General features: G+C 26.6%; 2 protein-coding genes across 4 annotated transcripts in view; both read right to left on the reverse strand.

The window, feature by feature from the left end:
- The window catches only part of LOC141529307 (uncharacterized), a 365,923-nt gene that overhangs the window by 150,378 nt on the left and 197,314 nt on the right, over window positions 1–18,231 (reverse strand). The window lies entirely within an intron of this gene.
- Window positions 14,563–18,231, reverse strand: part of LOC141529302 (homeobox protein abdominal-A homolog) — a 42,732-nt gene continuing 39,063 nt past the window's right edge. The window contains exon 3 of one of the 2 annotated variants that reach the window (XM_074245805.1): window positions 14,563–16,503. In XM_074245805.1, the coding sequence (XP_074101906.1) occupies window positions 16,112–16,503 (392 nt within the window). In that variant the 3' untranslated portion in view covers window positions 14,563–16,111. Of the gene's footprint in view, window positions 16,522–18,231 lie in introns of both variants that reach the window. The other variant, XM_074245804.1, reaches the window with a different exon arrangement.

Below are 18,231 nucleotides of genomic sequence, written 5' to 3' on the forward strand. Positions count from 1 at the left end.
AAAATAGTGCGGGCTATTTAATTAAGTACACAGAAAAAAAAAATTTCTTGAACCAAGAAAATTGTAAGGAAGACCGAAGTTATTTTGGAGCAAGAAGAAATTTTCTTGGCTTAAAAAAATTTAACTTCGTTCAAGAAATTTTAACTTCATTCAAGAAATTTTCAATCGTCCTTAAGATTTTCTTGATTTAAGAAAATTTACGTTTGACTCAAGACTTTCTTTCTTTCTGTGTACATACAAAATTCTTTGAAGAAAAAATATTTTTATCTTCATTCGAAAGAATATTTCTTGCTCCGACTTAATGAAATATTCGATTCAATTCAACACAAAAATTGTTTGAATCAAGAGTAAATAACTTTGACTAAAAAAAACTTGACTCAAGAATTTTTTGATTCTCCGCATGAGAATTTCTTCATTAATCGAAAAATTATTTTTTGAAGGCTGAAAAACTGATTTGATTTTGAACTAAAGATCCAGGACTAAAAAAAAAATTTCTTGGTCCAAAATATCTTGAATAAAAAAAAAAATTAAATTAATAATTTGTCAATTTTTTTAAATTTTTTTAGTAGAATGCTAAAAATTAGTAGCTCACAATTTTTTGACTTCATCATTGAAGAATGATGTCTTCACAATTATGACTGTTTATGCATTGAAATAGAGGACATTTAAATAATATAAAAATTTCCTATCTATCAAAGAGTATATCCAAGTTGTTAAAAGTTGATACTTAATGTTTATGACTGATGTTTTATATATAAATTTAAATTCATTATAATATACTTAATTAAGTTTTAGCCATTAACGAAGCAGAAATACTTTTGATCCGACAGTATAAATTTCAAGAGCAATAACAGTGTCGTAGACAAGAAATTATGAAGCCTTGTTCGGTAAGTACTGTGCTTTCAGCCAAGTAAGGCTGTCATGATTTTTTGGTTGAACGAGTTATAATTTACAATAAAAAAAAGAGCTGGTAAATGTAGAGAGTTTGTTGAAATGTTTCTGTAGAGATGCGTGCCGTCGGCTTTGTCACTTGACGTCACTTTGGAAGGGGAATTTCAGCGACCTCCTTATCTTATTCGCTCGTTACATTATCATTGTGGTTATCGTTTCGTCTCCTCAAGAACTTGTCATGTTGTCAAGTTACAGATTTCTGCCGGTGGATCAATCTACCCACAAGATAAACTTTAACGTAATACTCATATGTTTTGACTGGTATATGTATATGGTGCTGTATACGACGAACATGCAATAAGATTCAGGTATTTTATTTTTCTTGTATGTCACATCATTAAATTATGCAAAATTCAGTTTATATCATTGTTGAAAAATTTTAAAATTTATAAGAAAAAATTTTAAAATTTATAAGAAAAAATTTTAAAATTTATAAGAAAAAATTTTTTATTTTAATAAATAACCAAACTAGGTAGGTGATGATTGAGAAATTTTAATACATCAATGTCAGCATATTTTCAAGAATCCACTAAAAAAATTAATTAATTAATTTTTATCCTCTTTATTAATATTCTGCTTGCATCAAAATTATTATTGTAGATGACACTGGAATTGTATTTATAATTTTTTAGAACTTATCACAATAAGATTTTTTAAATAAATTTTACTTGGTATTATTAATTCGTTAAAAAAATTATAAAAATGATAAGGTTTTTCTCAATTTCATTATCATAATTATACTTTGAAAAAACTTTTGTGATAAATGCTATTTATTTTCTATTACTACTTATCGATTTTTTACAATAAAGTAAATTTGAAAAACCACCACTATTACACAGAAAAAAAATTTCTTGACTGGAGAACAAAATTCTTGGCTCAAGAAAATTTTCGGGTGCCTAAAGGAAGACCGAAGTTGTGTTGGCCGGAGTAAAAATTTTTCTTGAAACTCTATTCTTGGTGGAAGTAATTTTTTCTTAATTCAAATTATCATAAATACTTGATACAATAAATTTTTATATTTGATTAAGATTTTTAGATACTTTAGGGAAGCAGCGCCACCTACTTCAGTTAAGAAAAAAATTTTCTCACCTTGGGAAAATTTTTCTCTTGAATATTTAATGCTCATTTTCTATTATTTTAGCGAGCAATTATTCATATTGAATGAAAAAAAAAATGATTCAATATTATTTGATCTTCCCATTTGACATGTTAGTCAAGAAAAATATTAATGAAAATTTACTTCTATCGAGATATTTAGTTTTTTGGAGCAAGAGGCTGAATTTTCTCAAAACAAGAAGATTTTCTTGACTTAAATAAATTTTCTTGGATCAAGATACGTATTTCTTAAAACAAGAAAATTAATTGTATTGAAATAAGTAAAATTTCTTGTGTTAAAAAAAATATTTTTTTCACTTAAGAAAATAATTAGGAAGAAAAATATTTTCTTGGCTCAAGTGAACCTTTTTTTCTGTGTAGAATAAAAATTTTTTGTTAAAAATAACTCAACCCTAATACCAATAAATTTTTCAGTTAAGATTAAGAAATAGTATATTGCGTGGTCAGAAATGAAATTAACTATTTGCGGCAAGTGAAAGTAAAGGTTCACTACCGGAGCAAAGTCATCAAAAAAGTAATTGTTATTTTTATTAATTTTCTACCATATATAGAATAGACCTAAGGAATAATTTGGCTCATATTAAAATTTTATTTGACTATTTTAAAATTTTAAAGGATTTTTTGTATCCTTTGAAATTTCATTTGAAATCATGAAATATCTCAAAAATTATTATACTTTCTTCCTTTCAAACTTAACAGTTGATCTACTGACTACATTACTAATAAATAAGTCAATTTAGTTATGATCAAAAAATTTTTGTCGTTTAATTTTCAGACGAAGCATAGTAATGTAATATTCATGAAGATGAAAAATTTATTTAATGTAAATGTAAATAAATAAATGCAGAATAATCAACTAAGTACATACATAATGATAATGATACATTTGTATGTACATTCCACAGTAGTAATTGTATAATTTTTTGATAAAGTTATCAAGTATAATTATTGTGCTACTACTATTATTTGCTGTAATTTCTTTACGTGACTGAAATACATTGGTAAACCTGTAACTTGACTGCTGCACCTTTTATTATTTTCACTATTTTTGCAACGATCTTCGCCACTGTAATTCCGCACCCTTTCTTTCTTATTTACTGCAATGCCTACTTTGACGAATGAAGATGCCAATAGCGAGTAGAATAAATATGAAAACATTTTTTAAAATATTAAAATGAATAGGAATGATATTCAAAACAGTATAGAGGCAAATCAAAAAAGAGACATCATAACTCGTTTTACTTTGCAATAAAAATTTATATGCCCGTAATTTTGTAAGACCATAATATAATATGAATGAATTTCTCATAATATACAAATCAATGAATTACTACCAACTAATAATTAATACAGTTTTAACGAAAGTATCGTAAAATAAAAAAAAAAAATATTAGAGTATTAGATAAAACAAGTTTTAGTTGGGTTGTATTCTTTTTTGTCTCTTTTTGCCCTTTTTTTAAATCAATTTATCTATTGAATAGAGAAAGCTTATTGGTTCAGTGCTTGCTCATTCGGTCCATTTTGCACAGTGGTATATTCTAAAAAACGATTGTTTTATTTCAACCAAATTAGTTGAATTGATTCTCAGAAAATTGTTTCTGTTTAATCCTCTCAATGGATTTGGGTTCTGAGGTAGAAAATCGATTGTTTTTATTACACGTGTCGAAATAAACAAATACATAATTAAAAATAGAAGTATTCAGTGCTGATAATTTGCATATTTACTATCTAATTTCGGTTCTCTTAAAGCTTTATATACACAGAAAGAAAGGTTCACTTGAGCCAAGAAAATATTTTTCTTCCTAATTATTTTCTTGAGTGAAAAAAAATTTTTTTTTAACACAAGAAATTTTACTTATTTCAATACAATTAATTTTCTTGTTTTAAGAAATACGTATCTTGATCCAAGAAAATTTATTTAAGTCAAGAAAATCTTCTTGTTTTGAGAAAATTCAGCCTCTTGCTCCAAAAAATTAAATATCTCGATAGAAGTAAATTTTCATTAATATTTTTCTTGACTAACATGTCAAATGGGAAGATCAAATAATATTGAATCATTTTTTTTTTCATTCAATATGAATAATTGCTCGCTAAAATAATAGAAAATGAGCATCAAATATTCAAGAGAAAAATTTTCCCAAGGTGAGAAAATTTTTTTCTTAACTGAAGTAGGTGGCGCTGCTTCCCTAAAGTATCTAAAAATCTTAATCAAATATAAAAATTTATTGTATCAAGTATTTATGATAATTTAAATAAAAAAAAAATTACTTCCACCAAAAATAGAATTTCAAAAAAAATTTTTACTTCGGCCAAAACAACTTTGGTCTTCCTTCAGACACCTGAAAATTTTCTTGAGTTAAAAATTTTGTTCTCCAGTCAAGAAATTTTTTTTTCTGTGTATAATCTTCACAAACTAAAACAATATTTTTTATCAAAAATTGTTTTTTGAAATGTATTCATCAATGGCTTATCGAAAAAAAACTCTGAACTTGACAAAAACCTGTAACAAATATTGGACATTGAATATTTGTAAGGAATATTAAGTTGTAGAAAATTATTTATTGAAAATCTAATGACAAGTAGCAGTTTGTATTGCTATGAAAAATGTACTAATTATATTATAATTCTGTTAATATACATGTAATATGTATGCAGTTTGACCTTTTTAAAAGTCATTTGAAACTATGTATGCATTTCCCACGGATTCCAATAAATGCAAATAAGAAGGACTGAATAATCTTTTTTTAAAAAAAAAGAGAGTTTATTTTATTGCATTTAATACTGCATAAAAAATTGAATAACAGTATTCGTATCACGCAGCGTACTTGTGAGTGATTATCTATGTGCCTGGAGTCCTTCATCGGATAACTATATGTAGTGATAAATTTTTTAACAAGCTTTGATGTATATTCAGTTTACTGTACAATGTTAAATATTTCATTTGATACGTTCTGGATGATAACAGACGTCAAAAGTGAATTTCGTGTGAGTTAAATTGGAAACATTCAAAACTAAGGAAGAAATTGTCGGTGTGAAATTTCAATCGATACACTTCAACAAAGATTGAAATAATAATAATGGATAGAATTTTATACTACTTTCTTCGTGAATACTTCAGATGTAATTTGATTTTTAAATTTAATCTAATTAAATTAGTTAATTTGATGATGAAAATTTCATTTTTCTAAACTCAAAATAAAAAAATCTACTGTAATTGCACGCCTCATAATGTGAAACGTTTTAGTTTGTGCTCTTTACTCTCAACTAACCAAAGTCGAGAACTATAAATGCTTTTATTATATTAATTTTGAACTTAAACGACTACATGAATCCACATAGAAAAAAAAAATCACTTGAATCAAGAGAAAAATTCTTAAACCAAGAAAATAATTTTGAAGAGTTTTATTTTCTTGGATCAACACGAAAAATTCTTGAATCAAGTAAAATTTACTTAGACCTTGAATCATTTCTTAGTTTAAGAATTTTTTTACTCGAATCAAGAAGATGATATTTTTCAAAATTGTTTACTTGATTCAAGTAAATTTTTTTTTCTGTACATTAATATACAGAAAAATACTTTAATTAACATGATTGATAATTATAAGGTTAATAAAGTTTAAAAAAGCGATTCAATAACATTTTCTATGGATGTAAGTTACACCTAATAAAAAAGATTTAACTGGTTTCTATGACGGATGAAACCTAGTTCCATCCATAGTGAAAAATGTACCGATCGTAACTACTTCTATGTAGATTGCAGTGGGGACAATCTTCGTTAAACTTAGTTTAATCCGAGATGGGACTCAGTTTAACGAAGATTGTCCCCACTACAATCTACATAGAAGTAGTTATCATCTGTATACATTTTTTCATTGTAGATGGAACTATGTAGGTTCCATCCGACATCGAAACCAGTTAAATCTTGTTTTTTCCATGTAGACTGTATATATCCCATCTGTTTGTCGATAATCATGATAACTTACGAAAAAGTTGAAGCATCGAAAATATTTTTTTTAAAGCTTTCGAATTATTAGATGTGATTTCGAATTGAATTTAGTCGTAAAATTAGCAAAAAATTATTCCTGGCTCAAGAATGTTTCCCTTGACTAAAGAAACGCATTTTTTTCAACATGGTATTCTTGGTTCAAGATTTTTTTTCTTGAATCAAGTTAACTTTTTAATTAGTGAAGCCTTACGCAATGCGCAGGTGCTTGGTAATCTGTTCAGTGGTGCACTTGCGCCCTATTTTTTTCATCTAAGAAAATGGCGTGACTTGAATCTAATTAATAATATAATTAAAGCACAACTTCTTGAATTGTCTATTTAATACGAATAAGTCAGTAATAATACGACCTATTTTTTTTTTTAACCAAATGAACGTTACAAGGTGTGCACTTTTGGATCTTAAAATTTTTTTTCTGATTTTTATCTGCCTGAATGATTTATCAAAAAAATTTATATTCTCAAATAAATGAGAAACAATTAATAAATGATCATAAAACTTATTTAATTTTGAACCAAGTGAATAGAAAATACTGTCGTAAAAATGAAAGTCAATAATATCTGTTGCTTGCGAGACTTGAACTAAAATGTCAGGTAGTCAGTTTCATTACACCTACAAAAGATCTTTTAAATATGCTACTCAATACTTCAAAATTTCATACCTAGAAAATATTATTCAAAATAAGTGCCTCTAATCTATTTATGTGCTTGAATCTGGCTTGAAAAAGAATATTACTAAAGACATGACTACAGAATTTAGAGATGCTATTTGCACCATTTGTATATTGAAGAGAATGAATTCAAAATTTGATGTGATAAAAATTGAATCGAATATTACCGTCGACTTGTAATCAAAATTTTGAGCACTTAAGCATGGAATTAGCGGGAAGTTGCAGGGATGGCCTTCAGTGTGAACTGTTTTCCTAATTTTTTTTATCTACAAAACATCTTTACATAATTTTTGAATAATTAAAATAAAGTGTAACACGCCTAAATTTTTTTTTGCTAGGATAACCTTAGCTCAAGGTCAAAATTTCGTCAACAAGCTTTGTGATAATAATTAATGTGCTAAATATTTAACTCTATCATGTGTGAATTCAACATTAATTTTCTTCAATCAACAGTAAAAGTGTTAAATATTGAACACAAAATTTTTTGAGGCAATAACGCAAAATTTTTCACTGTACATATATTTTAGCTTAGTTATAAATCTCAATTATTATACTTAAAAAATAAAAATGATGTAATGCAAGAAAATAAAAAACAATGAAATAATTTAATGTACGTTTTTATTTCGTTTGTGTATCATAGATATAGCTTATGAGTATAATTCTACATAAAGTTTCGGAAAATGGATACACTTACATTAATTGCCAGTGGGTTATTTATATTTCATCATCAATTCGCACATCTTAGCCCATTTCACTTCTTTTCTTTAATCGTAATACTAAACTTTAATAATAAGTGGCCATGAGATTTATAATTATTTGTTCTACGTTTATTATTATTATCATTTTAATAAATCTCCCTTCCACATCTATTCTTAATAGTTGCATTTTAATGAATAAGTATAAGTAGGTATTGGAAAACAACTATGAATCGCTTAAAGTAAATGTTATACATACATTTAAATGTTTTGTTAACTCGCAAATGAGAGCTTCTATTAGGTATAAATACGCTCTTCATAATCTCTCACTTCGCTGTAATGTCTATTATTTATAATAATAATAATAATAATAATAATAATAATAATAATAATAATAATAATAATAATAATAATAATAATAATAATATTAATAATAATGGGCAATGTTAATATTTACATCGAAAATTATGGATTAAATTTATAAAATTCGCCTTTGAGTTTGGCTTTGGATATACAGCGTAACAACATTTAAGACGAATATATTGGACAGGAAAATTTGATGATTTATGTATTTATGTAATTATGTGATGATGAGCTAATTATATTATGAATAGCTTATTTGCGAAAGTTTAATGAAAAAAATGACCGTTACAATAGACAATTATTTATAAAAGATATTAAATTATTTTTTATCGATTGTTTTACATAATTTAAATAAATTTTTTAGATTGCCAATTAAATGTACAATCAAATATATTATTGAGCTGCTTAATATTTAATACGAAACAAATCTAAAATAAAATGTAATTATATGACAATTTTTCTATAATTAAATTTAAAAAATTGCTAGCATCCGGCCAAAAGAAAAGCCAAGCATTTTTATATTGCCAAAGCGGTTTTCTTTTTTAATTAATTAATTATTAAATAATAAAAATAATGTACTTCGGTTGAAGCAGCTGCCTAATAATATAACAAAAAAAAAAAAAAACAATTATTATACAAAAATTATGTTGGCAAGAAACGATGAAAGTGCTTCGTATAATCGTAATAAAAATAGTGACATGGTAAAAAATGAATTATTAAATATTATTTTAATTACCAATGACGAGTTTTTTTTTTACGTATATTTTCTTTCCTTACTTATTATTCTGTAATGTTAATAATAATCTATCAACGATTCACGCTTCAAACGTTATTGTAATTATTAATTAAAATCACTTATTCTGTACACGAAATACCATCACTGATTCTCCCAAACTTACATAATTTTTTTTCGAACGGAAACATAATAAAAACAAGCAATAGTCACAATTACAATGTCTTAATTTAAAAATTAATTTATATTAATTAATAATTATTTTTACATTGTTCATTTGCCTTTCGTTCATCACAACTTCACTCCATATTAACAAAATAATAATAAAAAAAAAAAAAAATAAAACAATTACGAAATGTACGTAAATTAAACAGTTCATAAATAAACAATAATATATATTTATATCAGTAAATAAGAAAAATATAACAAACAATTTCAACTGAATTTTCTATGCATTCCGTCAAAGGAATTCTGCTATTAATATATTTTAGTAAAATATTATAATTTTAAACATAAAGGCTTTTAACATTTTATTTTATCGAAAATATTTTAGCTCACTGGTAATGACGATTTACAATTTTAAACTTAATCATTTATATAATACGTAGATATAATTAATCTATTGTATTAAATTTATTCATTCTATTTATGCATTACATATTTTAATTGAGGATTTGTCAATTGAACATCATGAATCGATTTATTACTTCAACTATTTAGTAATTCGAGTAATTAGAGAAGGTCCTTGCATCGCACTAGATTTATAAATAATGATAATTAAACTACCAATTTGGCAATTCGAGTAATACATTGTCAAACTTTTACGTGCTTTATATTTTTACATGGATTATTTTGTCGGTAATTACAGATATAAATGGAACATAACACGACAAATCGGTTCTTTTTTTAAGTGATATCTTTTAAATTGTTTCAAAATTTGTTCTCGTTTGTTAAGAACAATGAAAAACGCGATGATAATCATTTTCAAAATTATTGGACTTAGTCATATATTTACAAGGAAAAAAGAAAAATGAAAGAATTACATAATATAATGTAAATGTGGCCCGTCGTACACTGAAAAAAAAAAAAAAATTCTTGACTGGATCCGTGCAAATAAAATTCTGATTCAAAATGAATTTTTTTTGCACGGGGAATGTAAATTTTCTTGGCTCAAGAAAATATCAAGGAAGATTGAAAATTTCTTGAATGAAGTCAAAGTCTCTTGAGACAAGATAAATTTCTTGAGCCAAGAAAATTTCTTCTTGCTCCAAAATAACTTCTGTTTTTCTTAAAATTTTCTTGGCGCAAGAAATTTGTTTTTTTGTGTGTAAAGAAAACTGAAAAAATTAAAGTTTCAGATTGTAATTATTACATTAAAATTTAAATATTACATTCTGCAATGTAATTCTTATAAGATCTGTAACAATTACAATCTGAAATTGTAATTTTTCCATTTTTCTTTTTTCCGTGTATGTTTTTGAAAAAAATTGCCTAAAAAAATCTCGAATTATGAAAAAATCTACATCAAAAATAGGTTGTAAACGAAAATAAAAATATGTTCTTTTTAGATCTTAAACATACAAAATTTTGACACAATTTGGAAGAAATCAACGAAAAAAATTACTGATTTGAAATGAGATGCTCCATCTATATCATGTATCAAAATTGTGTCATCTTTTAATTAAATAAGACAAATTTAACTTTAGTACATATTTTGATTCGTCGGAATGATTAGTAAATTTTTCCGATTTGTTTGAACAAATTTGAAACAAGTGATTGATAAAATTGAATTTTTTTTGCATGACGTAAGTAAGTAAGTGTGGGGCAAAATAAGATAATTTTGGACGGTGCCCGCTATTTAATTTTTAAATATATTTTTGAACATTTTTTATTACGCAGGTGTCTTGAGAATAAAAAAAAATTTTGAATTTAGCATTAAAATTGTAAATCACTTATTGTTTAAAATTATTAATAATATCAATTTCTAATATACTTAATTAAATGATTTACAATAATATAAATTTTCAACAACATCGAATTAACAATTCGAAAAATTGAAGTATAACAAATAATACTCCGAAATTCAAAAACGCATATAAATATTTTTCGATTTTTACGATAACGACCAAGACAAAATTGCTTACTCATAAATTGACACCTTTTGTGTTGAATTAATAATAATTAAAAATCAAACAGACAAAAAAAAACAAATAAACTGAACAGTCTTGAAAACATTCACATCCACAAAGCACGTTTCACAAGTGAGCCTTGGCCATTTTTCTTTTATCCAATTAAATAATAGCGCTAATTAAAAAATTACTTTGCAAATATTTTCATTCTCCCTGTACAAATTGCTTAATATGTATAAAATGCTTTACATTTTTTTTTTCGTTTACTAAAAAAAATTTTAAACGTAACCAGCACTTTTACATATCAGCGTGCCTTTTATTCTCTCCTGGTATCTAATTATGTAACGATATACAACATGTAACGAAACTGACAATAATTAATCGTAATACAGTATCGATAAAGCTTTCTATAAATAGTTACACTATTAATTAATACCAACCCATTTAAGCCCCTCGGCAAAAAAACCATCAAGGTTTTTAATTTAGATATTTTTCTTTTATTTTTAACTTCCAGCTAAAAATTTAAAAGAACGTTAGGATGGTGAATTTTCAATTTTCCGTATACATATGGTTCTTGGGGTGGGTTTTTATAAGCGCGATCACACCTTTTTGACAATTAGGTAATATTTTAATTTTTATTTAACGAGAAAATGAAAAATAAAACAAAATATGTATCATCTTTTACACTGAAGTAAAAACTACTTGAGTCAAGAAAAATATCCTCTGTAAAATCTCATTTTTTGTAGAATATATAGAAAAAAAAATTTTTCATTTAAGAATTTCATAATTTCAATGAAAAACTTTTTTGTAACATTGGTTCAAGATATTATCGTTTTGTTTTAAGAACACCCGAGTAAAAATTTGAATCATAGATTCAATGTATTGAACGTTTAAATCATAGGTTGAGCGTATTAGACGTTGAAAACGTAGGATCAACGTATTGAACGTTAAAATCATCATTTGAACGTAATGGACGTTAAAAACGTATGTTGAATGTACCCAACGTAATATAAATGTGAAGAGAACCAATAATTGGCGAAAATAAGCAATATTAAAACTACTCAAATAACTACACATGCTTGAAACCTAAATAGACAAAAAAAAAATTTTTTTTCAGTTATCTTAGGGATATTTTATATTTCTTAGCTTAAATTTACCATTTTTTTTTTACGGAAATGCTTTATCGAAATTTTTTACCCTCGGAATGGTTTCCAAAATTACGTAAAATCTTTTGAAATATCATTCATCCGATTTTACACCAAAAATGGCTTCATAAATCTGTATATAAAATGATAACTTTTAGACAATTTTGTAAAATTTTGTACCACTATATTTTTACAAAAAAAAATTAAAATTTTTAACTTCCCGCTAAAAAAATTAAAAATGTGTTGTTATTTAAGTAGTTTTAATATTAGTATTTTCACCCATTATTGGTTCTCTTCACATTTATTCTACGATTTAAATTTTGACTCGGGTACCTAAAAATTTTCAGATTTACCTTATTTTTAACGTCACCAAAAAGTTTTAAATGTATTGAGATAAAAAATACTTTTTGCTTATTTAAAATGAAAAAACTTAACTTAATTATCAGCATCAAAATGCCTTTAAAGGAAACAAAATTATTCTTAGTTGAGGAAAATAATTTTAAGGTAAAGAAGTTAATTGTATTAATTGAAGATACTAAACGAGAGATTCCTGAACCATGACATGGATAATTCTGTTCAAAATAATTTTTTTGAGCCTAGAATATTTCTCTTAAATCAAAATAGTTTTTCTAACAGTGCAAATACACACGCAACTACAGTTAACAGTTCATAGAAACTGATAATGATAATACATATTAAAAAAAACCGAGAACGTTCACTTATATATTCAGTTACACATATGTAAGACTAATTGTAATTGTAAATCTAATTATGTATCGCTATTATTTATACATAGGCGCTCATCTAGGTAAGTATTTAATATCATAATCATAATCCACAAATTATTATGAATTTTAGTTTTGATAATACGAGACAATCTGTAAGCGAGAGAGCGACCACTTGTTCCTGTCTTTTCATTCACTTTTCTGATTATCTGTTCAATATCCATATTATATCAAACTTTACGTCAATATATCGCTTATGATAAATACTTTTACGTGAATTACGTAGTTATAATTAATGTTAATATTATTATACTGTTACACACCCGCAACTTTAATAATTTGTGAATAGTATTCATATACGTCATCAGTTCACAATCGGATATTTTTTTTGTTCATTAAAGATTACAAAATTTTCCTTATTTTTACATTAAATCTGTTGATTATTTAAGTTGCATTAATTACCAGTTTACGATCGTATTTATTTGAATAATTTATTTTCAATAGGGCTTCGTTCAATATTTTGTGCGATAATCTAGTTATTCTACAATCTGACTTCTTTCTTCATTATTATTACATAATAAGAGTTAAATAATTGTATATTACTTATTTTCTTTAATAATATGCTTGTCATCTATTATTATTCTTTACTCCTTAATAGTTCCGTGTTCAATTGGACTAGTGTAGGATTATAAATTCAGCTTCATCAATACCTAATTATTAATGTCATGAATATACATTCTTATGCTATAAAATAATTATTTTATTGAAAATGTACTTGACTTTAAATTTATTCTTCAACTATAAAAATTTTTGAATTATTTTTATCTGATTGAGCTGAAAATAGAATGCTACGACATTGAGAATAATACCAAAAAAATAAACGATTTTGTTACATAGTATATTCGAAAAGTTATTATTTTTTTTAATCCTTAATATCAATTTATCTTGTTGAATTTATATTATTTATGTACTTAAGAAGTATTATAATTAACTGGCTTTCTATGACTATGGAAAAGTCTACCCTGACACCAAATTACGTATTTAATGTACTAAGAGTGTAATACTCATTCGGGAGATGTGCTCTATCTCATTGATGACATCCGATTCTCAGATAAGCAGAGCACACTTTGCGTTAATTTGTTTTTTATAATTTTGGAGATAATCCACTGATATTCAAGTACGAAACTATTAAAGTTATTATAATAACCACTATAACCAATTGAGTTGCGGAATAAAAACCGACTAGATTTTTTCAGTTTGAGATTTCCATGAAAATATATTAGTTTATCGTGGTTTAGGAGATTTTCATAAAAATCAGTTCGATTCAAAAATTGTTAGAGGTCAGTTGAGCTTTTTGAAATTTCCAACAATTGACTTTTTTTTTTTTTCAACTCTTTTTTGTTATTTGGTAAATTTTTACTTTAAAAATTATAATTATTTTGAGAAAAAATTTTTGAAGAATATTTTTTTTTGAAAATTGCTGAAGAATTTTTTTTATAGTATAAAACACGAATGAAAACATGATCTTGAGTGAGCTTCAAGAAATTATTGCTTAATTAAAGATGAAGAAATTCTTCAAAACGATTTTTTTGAATAAGATTTCCTTTTTCGAATCAACTTCATCATCAGTGTTTTATATATATATATATATATATATATATATATATATATATATATATATATATATATATATATATATATATATATATATATTCTCGAGTAACTATAATTGAATAAAGCTTTTGATTTGAACGCAAAAATTTGTAAAATTTTGAACAATTGTAATAATTGTCTTCTTTCTTATTTTTTGTGTTTTAAGCTTTATTTTAATTAATTTAAAAATTTTTTTGGTATTCATTTTTAAGTTACTCTTAGACCTTAAAAGTAGACTATTTTTTATAAATCAAAAAATCTTGCGCAACTTCTCGAAATCCAAAATTCTAAAATTTCAGAATTGAAACAAATTGTAATCTGAAAATGTTAAATATTTTTGAATCAATCTAATTTTTGTCGTAAATTCTCAAAACGAAAACCCAACTTTTCATTCAATACATAAAAAAATTAGCCGGTTTTTTGCGCTTTACTACTATTTTAACCAATTAAAACCAAATAGAAAATCAACAAACATATTCAATATTTGATGCAAACAAAATCAAATCAACAAACATTTAATTTTATAAATTTTTCAACATAACAAAAACAATAAAAAATTATTTTGTGAACTGATTAAATCACATTTTGCAAAAAAAAAAATTGCGAAGGTCAAGGATAAATAGTATTAATAAAAACATTTAAATAATCAATCGACGAGCTTTGACATAAGTATCAGGCTACGAACAGTACAACAAAAACTTGAACACATATTAATTTTTACCACAGCAATAAAAAAATTTTAGTCAACGTTAAAAAAACTATTTAAATTTTCCTCAATAACACACAAAAAAAAAAACAATTTGAAAATAAAAAATCTAAAGAAATTAAGTTTAATATCAGTATTATCGATGACATTTAATATCAATTATCGTTAGTTGTTTTTCAACCGTAACTTCGATAAGAGGCCTAGTTTCCAGTTTCAGAAAATCGTTCACTCTTCTGTGTCACGTGTGTATGTGTGTGTTGTAAAGGTGATACAGTCCTGAGGATATGGTCGTCAATTCTTCAGATATCAAAGAAGCGGGCCACCTTGAAAGCCGGCATTTATGTGTACCCAGAGAAGTTGAGCGTAATCGATACCGAACGTCCTTCAAGAGATTCATGCTGGTATTATCTGCTTCTTGCTTTTTTTGCACATGAATGTTTAACGTGTAGAAACATGTATGTGTATATGTTTATGTATAAAATGTACCAGCAGCTAGCAGCCGATGATATACACTAACACTTGGAATCAACTAAACGATCGTTCAACGACTGACTCTTAGATCCGCACTAAACACATTGATGTTTATTTTATGCGGCAAAGAGATCGTATTTATGCAGTAGATCGACCATTGAACTGCCATGTCGGATATCTATGCAACCAATTGTACTGAATAAATTGAGACTGTAAACATGCCAAGAGATTCTTACATTTCATTTAATAGCAACCTTCATTCGATCACGCTCCATGCGGAGACAGCCATTATTCTTCCAGTCATCAATTAGAGGCCAATGACTACCAACTTCGGGTTATCAACTCAACCATGCACTGAAAAACAAAACAGATTTATTTTTTCACACAGTGGCACGACAAATCTTCAAGCTATCACATTTTCTTCTCTCTTCATTGTTCTTAGTCAGCTTTGCAATTGATTTTCTTTAATTGATCGTTGATCATTGTCTCTGCTAGTTAATGTCCATGTTGCGTTATTTTTTTTTTTGTGTTTTGTTAAATTTTTTTAAAAATACATTCTACAAATCAGTCAAACATAGTCACCGGGTGGCTGAGGCTTTTCCTCGTCCTGGACAACCAGGTAAGTACGTTTTGATGGGAGCAGTTTAATCCCAATTGGATCACGCTAATGTGTCTTTAATTTACAGCTATTGTCGTCCTGGGACCAATCTCATCAATGACAACAAATATTGACTTACATTAACCCTATTACCTATGTCGGTACTTTGCTAACGCCTTTTAGGAGATCATTCTGTGTTTTATCTAACCCACTAACATGATGCTGTTGATGCTGGAGAGCATTTTGTTGCTCTTGCATCTTGGCTTGCTTCTCGGCCTGCTGCTTCTTCATCATATCTTGTTCCTCTCGTTCCCGTCTTGCCTGCTCGTTGATTTCTTTAACCGCTCTCAGCTCCTTTTTCAGCTTCATCCGCCTGTTCTGGAACCAAATTTTTATCTGTCGTTCTGTAAGACAAAGGGCATGTGCTATTTCTATTCGCCGTCGTCTTGTTAGGTAGTGGTTAAAGTGGAACTCTTTTTCCAATTCGAGAGTCTGAAATCGTGTGTACGTTTGTCGACCTCTACGTCTCGGACATCCGTTTGGACCTGGAAGGAAATTTTCGGCTATTACTTGGAGTTAGAACATATGCTTTTATTAAAAAAATAGGGTTTTAAGTCTTCCTCATTCTTCGAATATGAAAAAAGTTAATGTAATATCGTAGAAAAAAATAAAGAGAAATCTTAAAGTAAATAGTAAGTGCCTGTTTTTTTTTTTATTTTTTTTTTAAAGTACATCCTGCACCCTAGCTAGTGCCACAAATCTCAACTCTCTCTTCCGTCAGCTTTCTCCTAAGCAATTTCGATGGGTTACTTTATTGCAGGGGTTGAGAGAGTGCAGCAAATTACTTAGCCTGTTAAAATACAGAAATGAAGAAAAAAAAAAAGTAGAAAGTTGACCCTTAAAAAACCTTGTTCATCGTCTTCGTATATCGTTAGTGAACCCTTTTTCAAAATTTTCCGAGCATTATGTAACTTTCTAGTCGTAAATAGACAGTTTACAACCACGTGCAAGACTAGACTTTTTTCATGGTGTTTAGGTAAAGGACTAAAAGTACTTGAATGCAGTACAACGATTCAGGTAAGAAAAATTTCACGCAATTTGTAGTTATAATTTTGGGTAGACCTTACGACCTATTGACCGACCATTGCAGGGCTTAATAGTTTTAGGAAAATAAATATTTGTTCATGAAAATTGTCTGGTTGCATAAAACCAAAATTGGAAAAAGTCAAATAATATATATGGATAACTTTTTTCCCTTGTACGTCATTATATTTTTTGCGTCTTGTTTAACCTTTGCGATAATAATTTTCTTGAGAGAATATAAAAATAAAATAACCGCGCCATTTCGCTTTTGTGGCAGACTTAACGCCTGCTTCATTCCTCACTAAAACCGGTTTCTTACATTTGTTTTTTTTTGTAACTTAGTTTTTTTACTTTTTTTCTACCAAGATGATATCACAATGGCGGGTAAAAATATGAGAATATATTCGTTTGTAATTAAAGTTACTAGTTTTGGTTGCTTTAGTACTTAAAAAGCCAAATCTAATTATTGGAATGATTCTAATTAACTTAATTAAAATCCAGGTTTTCGGAAATTTAAAATATTAAAAAAAAATTATGAATATAATTCAAAACAAAAGCAGCTGACCTCCCACCATCTACAAATTTCATGGCCGTATACAGAAAAAAAAGTTCACTGGAGCCAAGAAAATATTTTTATTCCTAATTATTTTTTTGAGCGAAAAAAATATTTTTTTTGACACAAGAAATTTCACTTATTCCAACAAAATTAATTTCCTTGCTTTAAAAAATACGTATTTTGATTCAAGAAAATCTTTTTGTAGTGAGAAAATTCAGCCTCTTGCTCCAAAAAATTTAGTTCTTGATAGAAGTAAATTTTCTTGTCTTTAGAAAATTTCTCTCTTACTCCAAAAAATTGAAAATCTCGATAGAAGTAAATTTTTCTTGATTAACATTCCAAATGGAAAGATCAAATAATATTGAATCATTTTTTTTCATTCGATATGTATAATTGCACGCTAAAATAATATAAAATGGGTATCAAATATTCAAGAGAAAAATTTTCTCAAACGAATTAATTAGATTAAAAGATTTTGTTTAAAAAAATCAATCATTTTTTTTTCCTTTGAAATAATTTTATTCTTTTTGAAACAATTTTCGCTTCAAAGAATAACGAATAATATCAAGTCTAATTCCATTTTTCCAACTTTTTAAATAACTAGACTTAACACGCTCGCTTCGCTCGCCTTCAT

This window comes from Cotesia typhae, unplaced genomic scaffold, assembly GCF_013202065.1.
Source record: "Cotesia typhae breed Kobodo isofemale line unplaced genomic scaffold, CoteBio_Ctyphae contig_48, whole genome shotgun sequence".
In the NCBI taxonomy this organism is placed as follows: Eukaryota; Metazoa; Arthropoda; class Insecta; order Hymenoptera; family Braconidae; genus Cotesia; species Cotesia typhae.